This window comes from Ceratotherium simum, chromosome 2, assembly GCF_057802395.1.
Source record: "Ceratotherium simum simum isolate JZ-2026a chromosome 2, ASM5780239v1, whole genome shotgun sequence".
Taxonomy (NCBI): domain Eukaryota; kingdom Metazoa; phylum Chordata; class Mammalia; order Perissodactyla; family Rhinocerotidae; genus Ceratotherium; species Ceratotherium simum.
Genome location: NC_141901.1, coordinates 21661274 through 21675867, shown reverse-complemented (window position 1 = coordinate 21675867; position 14594 = coordinate 21661274). Strand labels below are relative to the sequence as shown.

The 14594-nt window shown below is 35.5% G+C and overlaps 1 protein-coding gene across 1 annotated transcript in view; it reads right to left on the bottom strand.

Annotated features, from left to right (window-relative positions):
• Positions 1 to 14594, bottom strand: part of PLA2G4A (phospholipase A2 group IVA) — a 149265-nt gene that overhangs the window by 22011 nt on the left and 112660 nt on the right. The window contains exons 13-14 of the mRNA XM_004424914.3: positions 12118 to 12189; positions 7317 to 7559 (exon numbers count right to left, since the gene is read on the bottom strand). Of these exons, the coding sequence (XP_004424971.1) occupies positions 7317 to 7559; positions 12118 to 12189 (315 nt within the window). The remainder of the gene's footprint in view (positions 1 to 7316; positions 7560 to 12117; positions 12190 to 14594) is intronic.

Below are 14594 nucleotides of genomic sequence, written 5' to 3'. Positions count from 1 at the left end.
TCACATTTATGTGTGGTGCTCCTAGTTCACTTGCCAGGAAAAAGAAATGTGATCAGAATTGAATTGATTTGAGCTGAATGAAATGACATGCAATTGTTTTGTTCTGCCCCCTTGTCCTCATACTTTTGTTCCCATTTGTTCTATTAGGAAGAAGCCTGGCAAAGCTCAAGGGGGAGCAGAATAGAGGGAAGGTGTTTATACAAGACATGCATTATGATCTCTGAGTAAGCTTTTAAATTCCATGCAGCAAGCATTTTCACAGAGGAAACAACAAAAACTTGACGGTCAGACCAACCCCTGTTTGTACAATCACCTATAAAATGTAGTTAATACCTATTATCCAGGAAAACGTTCAGCACGTGGTAGGAACCCATTGCATATTAGTTTCCTCCCTGTATTTCTAAATAAGAATAATACCGACTGTAATTCTCTCATGGTCAATTTTATCATTACATTTTAAAAGCAAGAGATCAAAAAGGAAGGCAAATCTTTAAATTCTTACTGTCCAATTAAATCCACAAGGCTCATCATCAATAAAAGCTGAAATTAAAACACCAGTGAGACAATTAGCAAGTGAGACAAGTTTATTCAATGTGAATTGAAACAAGTCTAAATTAGAATTTGGTTGAGTTACTTAAGAAAATATCAATATCCTTCTAAGTTTCTACAGTTAACAGACAGTCATGTGTTTTCTTTTCTCATATTATTAAAATGTCTCATCTCTAACATAGTGAATAACAAATGAATGTTACAAATATTTACTAGTGACGTATATGAATGAAGAGAAAAAGAGTTGACAGCTGAGGCAATTTTTACCACCCAGAACAGCTGAAGGAAAGACGGAAGGTGTGAATAAATGGTCTTAAACAAAAAACCAATATGCTTAAAAAACAAGCTATAAGAGGAATGGATTTAGATGAGAATAAGGTCATATGCTGAACGAAAAGGCAGGCCAAGTTAAAAAAGAAAAAAAAAAAAAAGTCTTGCTATGTCCAAGATGAATGCCTAGGCCAACAAGAGAGAAGAGAAATCATTCTTTAATTATCTTCAGGTTAATTCTTTTCTCATCAAATATCTACGAATTATAGTGACAATGAACTCTGCCATCAGCCAATATTCTAAATTTCTGTCATAGAACCTGGAACCTGAGAACTGTAAAATTGAAAAATATATATATTATCAAACGCAATTTTAACATTTATTTCTGTGAAATTTTTATTGTTTAAAAATTGCATGTGAACTTTTTAAAGGTAAAAATTGTAAGACTTCGTCTTATATTAGTTTTAAAATATTTTACAAAGAAGCTGGAAATTCATGATTTGGGTACTTTTATTTCTCCTAAAAGCAGCTTTATTTATTTTGAGTGTCTATAATTGTCTTGACATGAGTACAGCCATGTTTGGCCGCTCCATTGACCTACAGCCACCAGCACAAAAAGAAATACAAAGCTGCTTTCTGTGTGGTGGGAACTGGCCTTTCTCCCACGGAGAGAGTTGCCAGTTGTAACATTTCAAGGCTCTTGGAGCGTCGTAGCCCGGAATGGACTGGCCATCTGTGCTGGGCTGAGACGATAACCAAAGAGAACAATGCACGTACACAATTACTGGGCTGGGACGTTAGCCAGGGGGCTCAGTGCACGTACGCCACTGATAACCATTTGTGCATGGAAACACTAAATGCTTGCTCTGCAAACTCTGTAATTGCTTACTCTGAAAATTACTGATGGTATAAAAACTGCTGGAAACTGAGCCCCGGTGAGAGTTCCACCTGTGGAAGGGACAACTTGCCCAGGACGTGTGATCCTTGCCAAGCCGCGTCGATTGACAGAGCTCTCCCGGCAGTGGGGCGTGGATGTTGTGAGTAACTGATTTGATGTCAAGTAATTGATTTGATATGAAGTAATTGATTTGGTGTGTTCTCTTTTCGGTTAACCTGGTGTTTCTCTTTCTGGTTGATTTGTGTCATTTCTCTTCAGCCGATGTGGGTGTTTTCCCTTTCCAGTCGGGCTGATGTTTTTTCCTCTTAATATTTGACCTATTTGGATCTGTTTGCAGACTGTCACCTTTACTATCCTCTATATAATAAAATATACCTTCAGTCCATTTGTTTGGAGTGGAAAGTGTCTTTTACATCTCCGACCGAATCCCCGAACCTCTCATAACAATAATATATTAAAAATTTCATGTATAAGATTTATCATCCTTATAAGACTCTTACAAAGGAAATATCATTAATGCCATTTTAAAGATAAGGAAACTGAGGCCCAAAGAGGTCCAGGTTGGCACAGATGTGAGAGTTAAGATTCCAATTCAGGTCCATGAAGTCTAAGCCCTATGCACCGTGTCACATTGTTACTTCAGAAAGTAGCATGGCCATAAAACCAAAAGAGGTTAAAATGAATAACTTAACAAGCAATAACTACAACGTATAGAGGGTATCTACAGTAACCTCTTTTACCAACCATTAAAAGCACATTAATATGTGTATTTTATCACAATTAAACATAAAAAGTTAAAACACATTAATGGGATTTTTTTTTTTCTTTTTGGTGAGGAAGATTGGCCCTGAGCTAACATCTGTGCCAATCATCTTCTATTTTGTATGTGGGATGCCTCCGTAGCATGGCTTGATGAACAGTGTGTATATTCAAGCCCGGGATCCAAACCCACGACCTCCGGGCCACCAAAGCAGTGCGTGCAAACTTAACCACTACGCCACCAGGCAGGCCCCAATGGAAATATTTTTTATAATGCAATGATTTTCCCTAATATAATAAAATATAATGATAATTCACAAATATTTTTCTTTGGCTTCATAAGCTTAGTGCTTTTTGAATTTTAGGTAAAAGATTAACCAAAACCAAACCATTTCCCTCATATTCTGTTTGATTTGCCCCTTCTCATCATGAAACTGGTAGTCTCCTTTTTTCTCTTTTAGATCCAAGGTTACATTTGAGAGGAAACTCATTTTGTGGACCAACTCCCAGCATTGGCCTGTAGCTAAACACCATGGTTTCAACCTTCCAGGTAAACTGACATGAAGTAGCGTTCCTTAATTGTGTTGTAGAGAACATAATTTTGCAAGATATTAACAGATTTTCTATACACAAAATAAGAGTTCCATGATCAAATAGGATTGAAAAATAAAACTCAACAGCTTAAAGTCATAGCCAGTGATATTGTGTGTTCCTTATTCTCCTTACTATGCCTTGGACTAACAGCACTTTTTAATGAAGATACTACGTAATCCCTACAATAACTCTATGAGATAGGTAACTATTATTTCTATTTTATAAGTAAACTTGGAGTAAATAGTGAGGATTGTTGCATCCTCACTAACCTACAGTTCCATCAGGATCAGGGTTGCTGGTTTTCAGTTTTACTCTCCTTTTCTATCATTGTTAACTGAGGCTCATGCTTAAGTAACTGTTAAAACTGTACAGCTAATAAACGGCCCAGCTGGGATTTGAATAAAGCCAGTTTACTTTTAAAGTACTATACTGAGGCACCTTTAAGTAAGACTTCTTAACTTGTTGGAGTACCCTGCATTGTGAAGACAGGGGTGGAGTTGTTAGTTTTTCCAAGTTTATTTGAACTTGAACCCAATTTATTGTATAACATGTACTAAAATGTCATAGGGAGTTTGATAAATGCCACTATGGAAGAACATCCTCCCGTAATTTAAAACATACATGGTTCTCAAACCTGTGAATGAGTTAATCAGTTTCTTTGATAGGAATGGAAACACCCTATGTTTTATAATTTTGTACTATTTCCGTAGAGCAGTTCAGTTGTGGATATTTGCGATGGTCATTTTATAAACACATCACACAGATTCAATTTGCAATGTACAAATATTTGGATTTTTGTGTTTTGAACTCTGGCTTAAATTAACTCATGTCTTCATTTGTTATTCCAGACGGCGTGTGTCACAGTAAATAACATAAACACAAAAGTAAACAGGAAAGAAGTCACGTAACTAATGGACGGCTTCTCCAAAATTAGTTTCTACAGGAATACAGCTATTTTGAAGTAAACAAAGGAGGGGAATCTCATCATCTTGTAGTTTCTCTTATTTTCAAAAGATTGTCCGCAGGGTGAAGTAATAGGCACAAAAATAGTGCACTAATTTTCTGTCATTTTAGGTTGAGAGATTGTTTTAATTCTAAGATGCTCAAATTTTAACCTGCATAAACAAAATCATCATACGGTAAAGTAAAATGTAGGATTTTTTCCAACATAATAACCACAGCAGTTAAAAATCTCGATTTTTTTGGATGGAAGGGGTGCAAAAATAAAAGAGAAATAAACTTAATTAATATTTAATTAAATTATGGTATTTTAGCTGTATAAATGTGTTTAATGAAGACTTTATGAACCAAGATGATCACAGTTCATGACAAAAGTTTAAAATTTTCATTTCACATACATGGTTATTCTAAAACTTGGAAATAACCAGAGGGAGATAAACAGTGTTTATCTTAGTAAGGAACTGGTCTGAAAAAGCACTAATTGATTCACTAAATTCGGTCTAAAATGCAGTTCATTTTTAGCAATCTTTGTCTGTAAGTAATAAATTTGAATAAACTCGTCACTGACTTAACTGAATTTTTGACTAAAATCAATACGCCATATACATTTTTTCAACTGGATAAATACAAAGTGAATGAAATAGAATTTTAATGAGATCCACACTAAGAAATAAAATGTAAAGTTCGTTCCAAAGATCATTAATTTAAAACAATTTTAGGCTAAAACATTTCAAAATATCTCAACAAAAGCAATGTTTAGTCTATGTAATATCGTATTTAGGGATAATTAAATTTTCTACTTCCTCATTTTATTTTATGAAAACTGTCCATGACTCTTCTTTCAAAAGGCACCGAATAAAGAAAGGAGTCAAATAAGGTGACATAAAACTATTATTCTCCAGGCAGTACAGAGAGGACAAATAAGGCTTGTGTTTCCTCACTGACCCTCAGCGTCATCACGATCAGGGTTGCTGGTTTTTAGTTTTACTCTACATTTCTACTATTGTTAACTAAAGTATATAAATCCCTCTATTAATCAAAACTTCGAGGAAGGGTCAAGAAACGGTTTTAATCTTTATGAGGGCAAGGATTACTCTGACTTGTTGACTGCGGGGTCCCTAGTACCAAACCCACTGCGAGTGCTCAGCAAATACTGGGTGAATGCAAGAACAAACAAAGTAAGGAAGGAAGATGAAAATGAAGAACAATTTGAAAGAAGATGAGAGTAATGAAAGAGGCACATTTCCTAAGGTTATCAAATTTATCTAATAAAAATACAGGATGCCTAGTGAAATTTGAATTTCAGATAAATAACAAATAATTTTTTAGGACAGGTATGTCCCAAATGTTGCAAGGGCCACACTTATACTATGTATATATTATTTGAAATTCAAATTTAACTGAGCATGCTGTATTTTATCTAGCAAGCTACCTATCAAGATTCACTTCTGAATCTACATAAAATATTGCAAAACTACCAGGAATTTGTTAAAATGTGGAGTGCAGAACACACAGAAGGAGGTCTGCTGGGTGATGCGACCAAAGTAATAACGTAAAACAGATACAATAAATTACACACAAAGGAAACTTCCATTTTTACATCAGCAATGACTAATGAAACCAAGGGCTCTGAGGAAGGGAGTGTAACAGAAAGGAAAGTCTTCTCAGCAACGTCAAAAGGCCTGTGTCCCAGTTCTAGCTCAGCTGAGCAATTTTAGGCAAAGATGATAACGATCTTCTTTGATCTTCCTTTTCTATAGAGTAAAATAACCAAAGATTCTTTCTAGCTCTAAATGTTCTATGAGGCTAAGCCTTTTTTTTTTTTTAAAGCCCAGCATCATTCATCCATAAAGCCTGCATTTCTAAGGAAGACACATTTAATTGGTACTGTAATGGCAATAAGTATAATCATGTGCCACAACACGTGAAAAATAATGTTACTGATTGTAGGGTCAAGTGTTTGTGTTTTTTTAAATTTTGGATGACTTTAAAAATAGACATTAACTTTATCACAAATAGACTTTTATAATAGTTAATATGAAAGGGTTTGGATTGCAGGTATCTAATCAGCCATACCTTATATCCTAGACTTTGATACCATAAATGTGATGCAAAGCAGAGTGAGTTTCTACTCCCCTTGTTTAAACAACAGAGGTAACTTTTGCTTTTTCAAATTCCCTTAGGTTCAAGCAACAAATAGAAACAGCACTACCAAAACAACGACAAAATCTAAAGCCATGTCTTAATTTTCACAAATATTTTATAGATCTGATGCTTAAACAAAGAGTGGTAGAAAGTTTTCCAGAAAAATCCCATTCAAGTTTTTATAGCATCCTGTCAATGTCCTTAGGCAGAAATGACTGAGAAATGACATTTGGGCAGTTAAGGGGAGAATGACGATATGACAAAGTAGAAAAATTTAAGATGACGGGATCATTATAAGAAAGATTACTATGTATTGATAAGTCACCAAGGAAAATTTAACTTTTAGTTTGAAACATGCATGGAACTGAAGAATCAAGGGAATTATTCTTTGGAATTTGGCTAAGTGACAAACCTGAAAGTGAGTGGGTTCTTACCAGGTGACCTTAAGAAAGTTACCTAACCTCACTGAGAACCGGAGGGACAGATTCAACAGCCTGATGGGACACTGCATGTGAACTCAACTCCACTCCAACCCCTAGACTGCATGCATTACTGCACTGCCCTAGAGAGCCAGGCTCAAGACACAGACCAGACTCGCTTACAGTTCTGGTTCTGCTGAGACCTTTGCCAAGGAGAAACACCCACATAAGACTTGAAGGAGGAAATGAGACACAGGCTATGTTTCTGCTATTTCCACTGCCAAGCACAGGTGTGGGGGCGTTGGTGAGGGTGATTCGGAAGTGTTTTTGGAATCATTCCTGGACGCTCAGCCTGGAGCTTGCTCCTCCAAGCCTCAGAACAATTTTGTGAACATCTAATTCCCTACTTCAAACTCCTTTCAATTAAACAAGGGAGGGGGTTTCCTGTTTTCTGTAAGTGAACCCTGACCAATACAGGGAAGATCTAAGGTACTTCTCAGTATTTCAATGACAGTTTTCTATGCTGACGTGGCGATGCTATTTCCTATCCAATATATATTTTTTCTTCCAAAAAACAGTAATTCGAAGCCCTTCACACATTAAATGCATGTTGCTGATTGAGTATAAAGGAATAAGTATTAATAATAATTAAAATGCTTCTCCCAGAGAAGGAATAAAGATTTCCTGAATAAGCTTCCGTGGATTATATTTTGCGTACTCACCTGTTACAGCTGCATCCAGTTCATCTTCATCCACGGATTCCTGTGTGGTAAAGTCTCTCAAAGGAGACAGTGGGTAGGATGTATTGAGATTCAAGCCCAACATGAAGTTGTGCACCTTCCCAGCCCGTCCTTCTCTGGTGTTGAATAAAGCTGAGTCACTCACCAAGGCCATTAGCATACGATGGACCCAACTTGCTTGATTATCATTTTGATAGTCCCTTGCAGCATCCTCATTTTCAGTGCCTAAAGAAAAAGAAAAGATCGTTACACAGATTCCAAGATCCATTAAAAAAAAAAAGGTTCTTCTTCGGGCAATTGAATGTTAAAATTAACAATGAATCTCTTTGGCTTTTGATTTAACAAATGTTTATTTGTATGTTTGAATATAGTAAATATCTCAGTTAATCATTTTTGTTCTTACTTTACCCTTTACCTATAGCCAATCTAAAGGTTGTGTCCTTGACAGTGTTACTTGGTCTAGTCTTAGATTTCCACATAAACTTCTATTTTCCCCTTTCTCTCCTTCCTCAGTCCTTTGCTTCCTTTCCCTTGGCTACACACACACACACAAACACAAACACATACAGACACAGGAAAAATCCATAGTAGCTAATCCTATCCTCTTAATTTCTTAAGTTTCCTTCCCTGTTCTGTTTAATAAACATCCCGAAATTATGCAAACTGGGAACAGACAACTGAAGGATTCACATATTTGCTGCTCAATAAACACCCTATGAAGAGTCATTTCATCCTTATTTATAAAGTTTGGGTTTTAAAACCCTGTAATGTAAACACATGCTTTAAAATGTTTTAAAATTCAGCAATCTTCCAAAAGAAGCAGTTTTAAATGACTTTTTCCTTAAAACCTATGCACACATTACTACTACTGGAAAGCTGTATTGTGTAGTTATTTAGACCATTGGCTCCAGAATCAGACTGCCTGGATTCCAATCCTCTCTCCATTGTTTACTAGCTAGTTAACCCTTCTCAGCCTTCACTTCCTCATCAGTAAACCTCAGAGGGCTGTTGTGAAGATTAACTGAGTTAGTGCATTCAGGTGAAGTTCTTAGAAATGTGCCTGGCCCATATTAAATTCTTAATAAACAGTAGTTAATAGTAGAAATAGTTGTAGCAGTAGAAGCAGCATCATAATCATCAATACTACTCAACCATAATCCAAATCTAAGAACAATATAGGTAATCCCATCCACCTGAATCCCTCCTCTTCAGATTTCTGGGAACTCTGTATATAAATATACACACATATATAAAACTACATGTGTGTGTGTGTTGAGAGAGAGAAAAGAGAGTTTATGTTCAAACTTCATAATTTCCAATAAATGTTAACTAAACATACATGAAACCATAATAACTTTTTATCTACACAAAGATTAGTTTAACTGACCTGAGTAAATGAAGATTGGTTTTTAGCACCGAATCTTAGTAAATGAAGATTGGCTCTGTCAGTAACCAATCCAGATGGCTCAATAGTCACAAAAAACAAATATGCTCTTTTCTACTCTCACACTTTTCGAATGCCAAACATGACAAAGAAAATCTTTCACTAGAACAAATTAGGCTTTAAACTGATTTATATCTCCAGTTACAGAGGATATGAATAAGACACTCAATTATTTTCCAAAGATTTGGAGCTGCTTCTTCTTCATCATCATTATCATTATTACTATTATTGTTATTATTAAATAAACCCCACTTCTGTACCAGCAGAGGATCTACTTTCCTTGTGATATATTTGGAAATGGCACGTCTTGCGGGACAAACCCAGCAGTCAAAAGATAAATGGTATCTATGGGTTCTTAGCTATAATACTAATAGTAAATTTCTATTTGCGTAGCTCTTTACAACTTAAAGCCCTTCGTATGCATTTGTTAATTTGATGATTACAAAAATTCTGTGAGAGCAGGTAAAATGATGCCAGTATAGATTTGAAGAAACTAAAGTTGAAAATGCCTAAAGATCTTTCTCAAAATTATATGACTAAAAATGAAGGAGCCTTAGGAGAATGAAAAGACAAGCCACAAACTGGGAGAAATTATTTGCAAAAGACATATCTGACAAAGGACTGTTATTTTTTCAAAACATAGAAAGAACTCTTAAAACTCAACAATAAGAAAACAAACATCTCAATTAAAAAATGAGCAAAAGACCTTAACAGGCACCTCACCAAAGAAGACATACAGATGGCAAGTAAATATATGAAAAGATGCCCCACATCATATGTCATCAGGGAAATGCAAATTAAAACCACAATGAGATACCACTACACACCTATTAGAAATGCCAAAATCCAAACCCGACAACACCAAATGCTGGCAACAGGATGTGGAGCAATGGGAACACTCACACTTGGCTGGTGGGGATGTAAAATGGTGCTGCTACTTTGGAAGACAGTTTGGAAGTTTCTCACAAAACTAAATTATACTCTTATCATATGATCTAGCAATCATGCTTCTTGGTTTTCACACAAAGGAGTTAAAAACTTATATCCACACAGAAATCTGAACATGGGCATTTATAGCAGCTTTATTCAATTATGAATACAAAACTTGGAAGCAACCAAGATATTCTTCATTAGGCGACTGGAGAAATGAACTGTGGTACATCCAGACAATGGTATATTATCCGGTGCTAAAAAGAAATGAGCTATCAAGCCATGAAGAGACATAGAAGAGACTTAAATGCATATTACTAAGTGAAAGAAGCCAATCTGAAAAGGCTATCTACTATGTGACTCCAATTATATGACATTCTGGAAAAGGCAAAACTATAGAGACAGTAAAAAGATCAGTGGTTGTCAGGGGTTGGGGGTGGGTGGCAGAGGAATGAATAGACAGAGCACAGAGGACTTTTAGGGCAGGGAAACTACTCTGTATGATACTATAATGGTGGATACATGTCATTATACATTTGTGAAAACTTATGGAATATACAATACCAAGAGTGAACCCTAAAGTTTGGACTTTGAGTGATAACGTTGTGTCAGTGTAGGTTCATGGATTGTTAACAAATGTCCCACTTTGGGACAGGATGTTGATAGTGGGGGAGGCTATACGTGTATAGGTGCAGGGAATATATGAGAATTCTCTGTACTTTTTGCTCAATTTTGCTGTGATTCTCAAACTACTCTAGAAAATAAAGGCTGTTTAAAAAGAAAAGAATGAATACTGAGAGCTAATAAGAAATCCTCAAAAACATCCTAATTATCATTCTCCAATCTAGGCTGGTACTAAAACCAATGCAGCCATATTCAAAGGGTCCTTGAACTTCTCAGCCTTAAGACAATCATCTAGTACTACAAAAGTGATCAAATGTACTGATCATCTATAGTAATGTACTTAATAATTGACAAATCATTATTACCTCTGCTTGATAGTCCCTAAATCAATACATAATTAATTCTAGAAACGCTAGGCATATGCTGTCTATCCCCTTTGTAGGCTAGCTCCCTTCATTAAAAAGAAATTCAAAATTTGAAAAAAGACCTGAAAAAGTAAAAAATAAAATAAAATTAAAATTAAAAATACAAAGGTGCCAGAATTAAGACTTAGTTCCTTCCAGGGCAGGGTTCTTTCAGGGTTCCTGCTTAACGATGACCTGGGCTGCTATATCTAATTAGGCAAATCATCGACTGCATATGGCAGCAGGACAGCAGGCAAATAGAGGCTGAAGTCCACATTGTGTACCACTGGCCAAGCCTTGTGCCTGATTGGGAGCTTTGTCTGCCCAGGAGAGGATTCCCTTTTTTAATAGTCACAAGAAACTGCACGCTAGCCAAGCTGTGGGCCTCTAGCTGCATTTTTGACAGAAGGCATCTTTTCTCTAATTTGCACAAACTTATCTTAGGAGGAAGTAATAGTCTAGCTATGAAAAGAGAATTTTAATTTTAGTGTTAATGCAGCAAGGATAAAACAGACTCTTCCAACATCTATACCATGGCTGGTGGAATTTGTTAAGTTTTGGACAAGAAAGCATTTAACGTCTAAAATATAGATGATCCTATTCAAACTGTAGTAGGACATATGCACCCAGTTATTATAAAATCTTCTGTTTGTTTGTTTAATTGTTTTGTTTGTTTTTGGTTTTGGACTACTGGGAGCATCTGTACAAACGGCGGTGTCAAAACACTGCATCAAAATGTAAAATCACTCCTTTTTACCACAAATATCCCTGATCCTCGCCTTAACCCTTCTCCAACTCCATCACTCTCCGATCCACACCAGGCTGAAAGCTGCCTTGCCAAAATGTAAAAGAACTCATTTATACTACAAAGTAATATATGCAACAAAAAGTTCTTGATAATTCTACCCTACTTCATTGCTGATCCTCTCCTAGGAGGTGGAGTGTTGGCAATAAGATAAGGCTCAGGAATGAAATGAGAATGCAATTTTCCATGTTACTTAATAATAAAATTTTAAAAGACGAAATTTTAATTTTTAAAGCCATGTAAAAATGTTCCCAAATCAGTTTCCATGCTGAGCAGCCCGGTGCTCTAATCAGATTTAAAACAGAATTTGATATTTCTACCATCTCAGTTTGTTCTCTAATTGTTCAATTGATAATATTTTTGAGGTCTTAAAAGGAAAAGAAATAAGGGATACTTATGTTTTGCATATGTTGTTACATACACAGCATTAATTCTCTCTTTGAACTGAAAGCTACAATTCTATCACTCAGTGCCTTAAGCAGAGATAGCCATTCGCATCTTGAGTGAGAGAATCAGACAAAACACTCATAGTCTTTCCTAATGGACTTCTGCCAGACAAGGCTCCAGCTCACTTACCTTTGGGTTCTTGTAATTCATCATCGCTATCTGAGCTATCATTACTCACAATATGCTTTGCTGTAATATTTTCTGTGGAAAGAAAACAAAACAATTGAAGGCTCTCAGGTGTCAAGACTGACAGTTAAATTTACAATAAGGAAGTAATCTCAGCAAAACCCCAGAGTGAGGTCTACTAGATTTACTAGTGCAAATTTAGATCAATTTAGTAAATCTAAATTTATTGCATTTATTATTTTCAAATTTCTCATTGGAAAACAAAATTTCCCAAGACATGAAAAATTAGTTTAAAATTTATTCTTTCATGATTTAAAGTGGAGAATTTTTACTTATCTTAATTCTGACAAGAAGAATAACTTGATTATAAGACGCTCCTTGTTATATCAAAAGAGTATATTTTTCTTCAATTAAATATAAGTAGTGTTTATGAAGGTATGTGCAGGGTAATACCAAAACCTACGGGGGCGGGGGCTACAGAACAGTTTCATCAAAATGAATGAAAGCTACTAATAGAAGTTATTTTTTGATTTTCAATAATACTGAAAATCACCTGTTGAAATGTGCCATTTGGTGTCGAGAATTTGTGCTTCCTCAGGCCATATTAAGGGGGTAGTTATAAAAACTAAAATAAAACCCATAAATCCTTAAAAAAAAAAAAGACAGGGGTAAGATCTAGCATAATAACTAGTTGTCTTTTTTCAAGTAAAAAGTACCTAAACTATGAAGTACTCAGACCATTCTTATAATCATCATTTGTAGAAAAATCAAACTTTCTTTGGATGCTTACATGAAACTGCTTTCTGTCTAGTAATTTTTTTCCTTATATTAGTCAATAGAATTTTTTTTTTAATTTAAAAAACTGACTCTAAATTTATAATTTTCAGTGATAGAATCATTTTGGGGGTCTAAACTCAGAGAGATATAGGTGTTACATTTTGTTTCCCCATATTACTTTGCATACATTTATTATACCTACATAAATGTCATGTCCATGAATAATCAAGAGTACATAATGGAAGGGTTAATAAATGCTTGAGTCAGTAGATTGACTTTTTAAAAATTTTTAGATTTATTTAATTTTACTGGTATGATTACACATGTAAAATTCAATAAAAGAAAGTGTTCACTGGCTAATATTATTATTCATTCCATTTCATGACTATTACAGAAAGTAATTTTGTTGCATAGAGGAGAGGGGATGCTAAGAAATGATCCACTCCAGGGGTCATATACATTAGGTGTGTTTCTGGTCCTACGTGTATTTTGGCAGGACAAAATTTTCTTTCCTTATGCATTTTTTTTTTTTTTGGTCACATTTGATACTCTCATTTAAGAAGAGAGTTCACCAAAATATTGTCTTCTTTATAAGGAAGTTTTCATGATACGAATAGCTAAATATTCTGAATTTATTTTCCATCACTAGAGTATAATGTATAGCTTCATCTGTTCAGAAGCATAGATTGTTCACATTCAAAACTCCTAGAGAACGTAGAGAATTTCATTTAGAGTTAACTGATTGTGATCCTGTTTACCTAAAAGTCTTTCTTTAGAAGGAAGAAAAAGAAACAACAACTACGTTTGAACACCCATTTAAGAGGTAAATTTTAGTCAGCCAGTGGATGAAAGAGTCACCAGGAGTCCTCAGATTTCCCTCAGTCCCCTCCCTGGTCTCATTTCTGGGAACCCTTCCCCAATCTGAGGTGACACGCATCCTGCTGACTGGCGGTTCTCAGGTACACAATATTCCCCTTAAGTCTGACACGTAGAACAAGTGAATAAGCTACCAAACCACTGGTCTCAACGGGGACGTCTCCACAACAAAGAATATTCTCAACACTATTTAGTATAAACATTCTCCTTTTCCTTGGCCTTCAGCCATCGTCTCACCCACCTTCAGACGTGTTGTTTCAGTCCTATTCTCTTCCTGCCTTAGGAGGAAAAAATAACAAACCCTAGGTTTATCTGGATTATTCAACAGAGGAGCACAGGGAAGTGAGCCTCATAATATGTGGTACTTATGTTCTTCTTCTCTCTCTTTTTTTTTTTTTTTCTGAAGTCTTCACATAATTTAGAGAAGAGCTAATTATTTCCACAAAATTAAAGTTGAGAACAGGATATTCATCAGGGATGTGACGTTCATTAAAATAAATCAAGGCAGAGAATTTCAGCATTCTACACTTTGCCTTGCAGTTGCCCTAAAGAGAATGTGGCTCTGTAATTAAGGCCAGAGCAGGCTCACGAGTTCCACCAACCTTGGCTGCTTGTTGACTAAGCGAGGCTCAGAGGACAGGAGCAAGTTCATGTACAAAATGCCTTTTTTTGTTTTTATTTATATTTTAAAATCTTTGGCTCTAGTGCAATCATAAGATCACTTCTCTTTTACTTATTAAGAACAACCCAAAAATGCAAATAATACTGTTGAAGAAAATATTAAGGACTGAGGAAAGTTACTAGAATTACTATAAATATCAAATAAC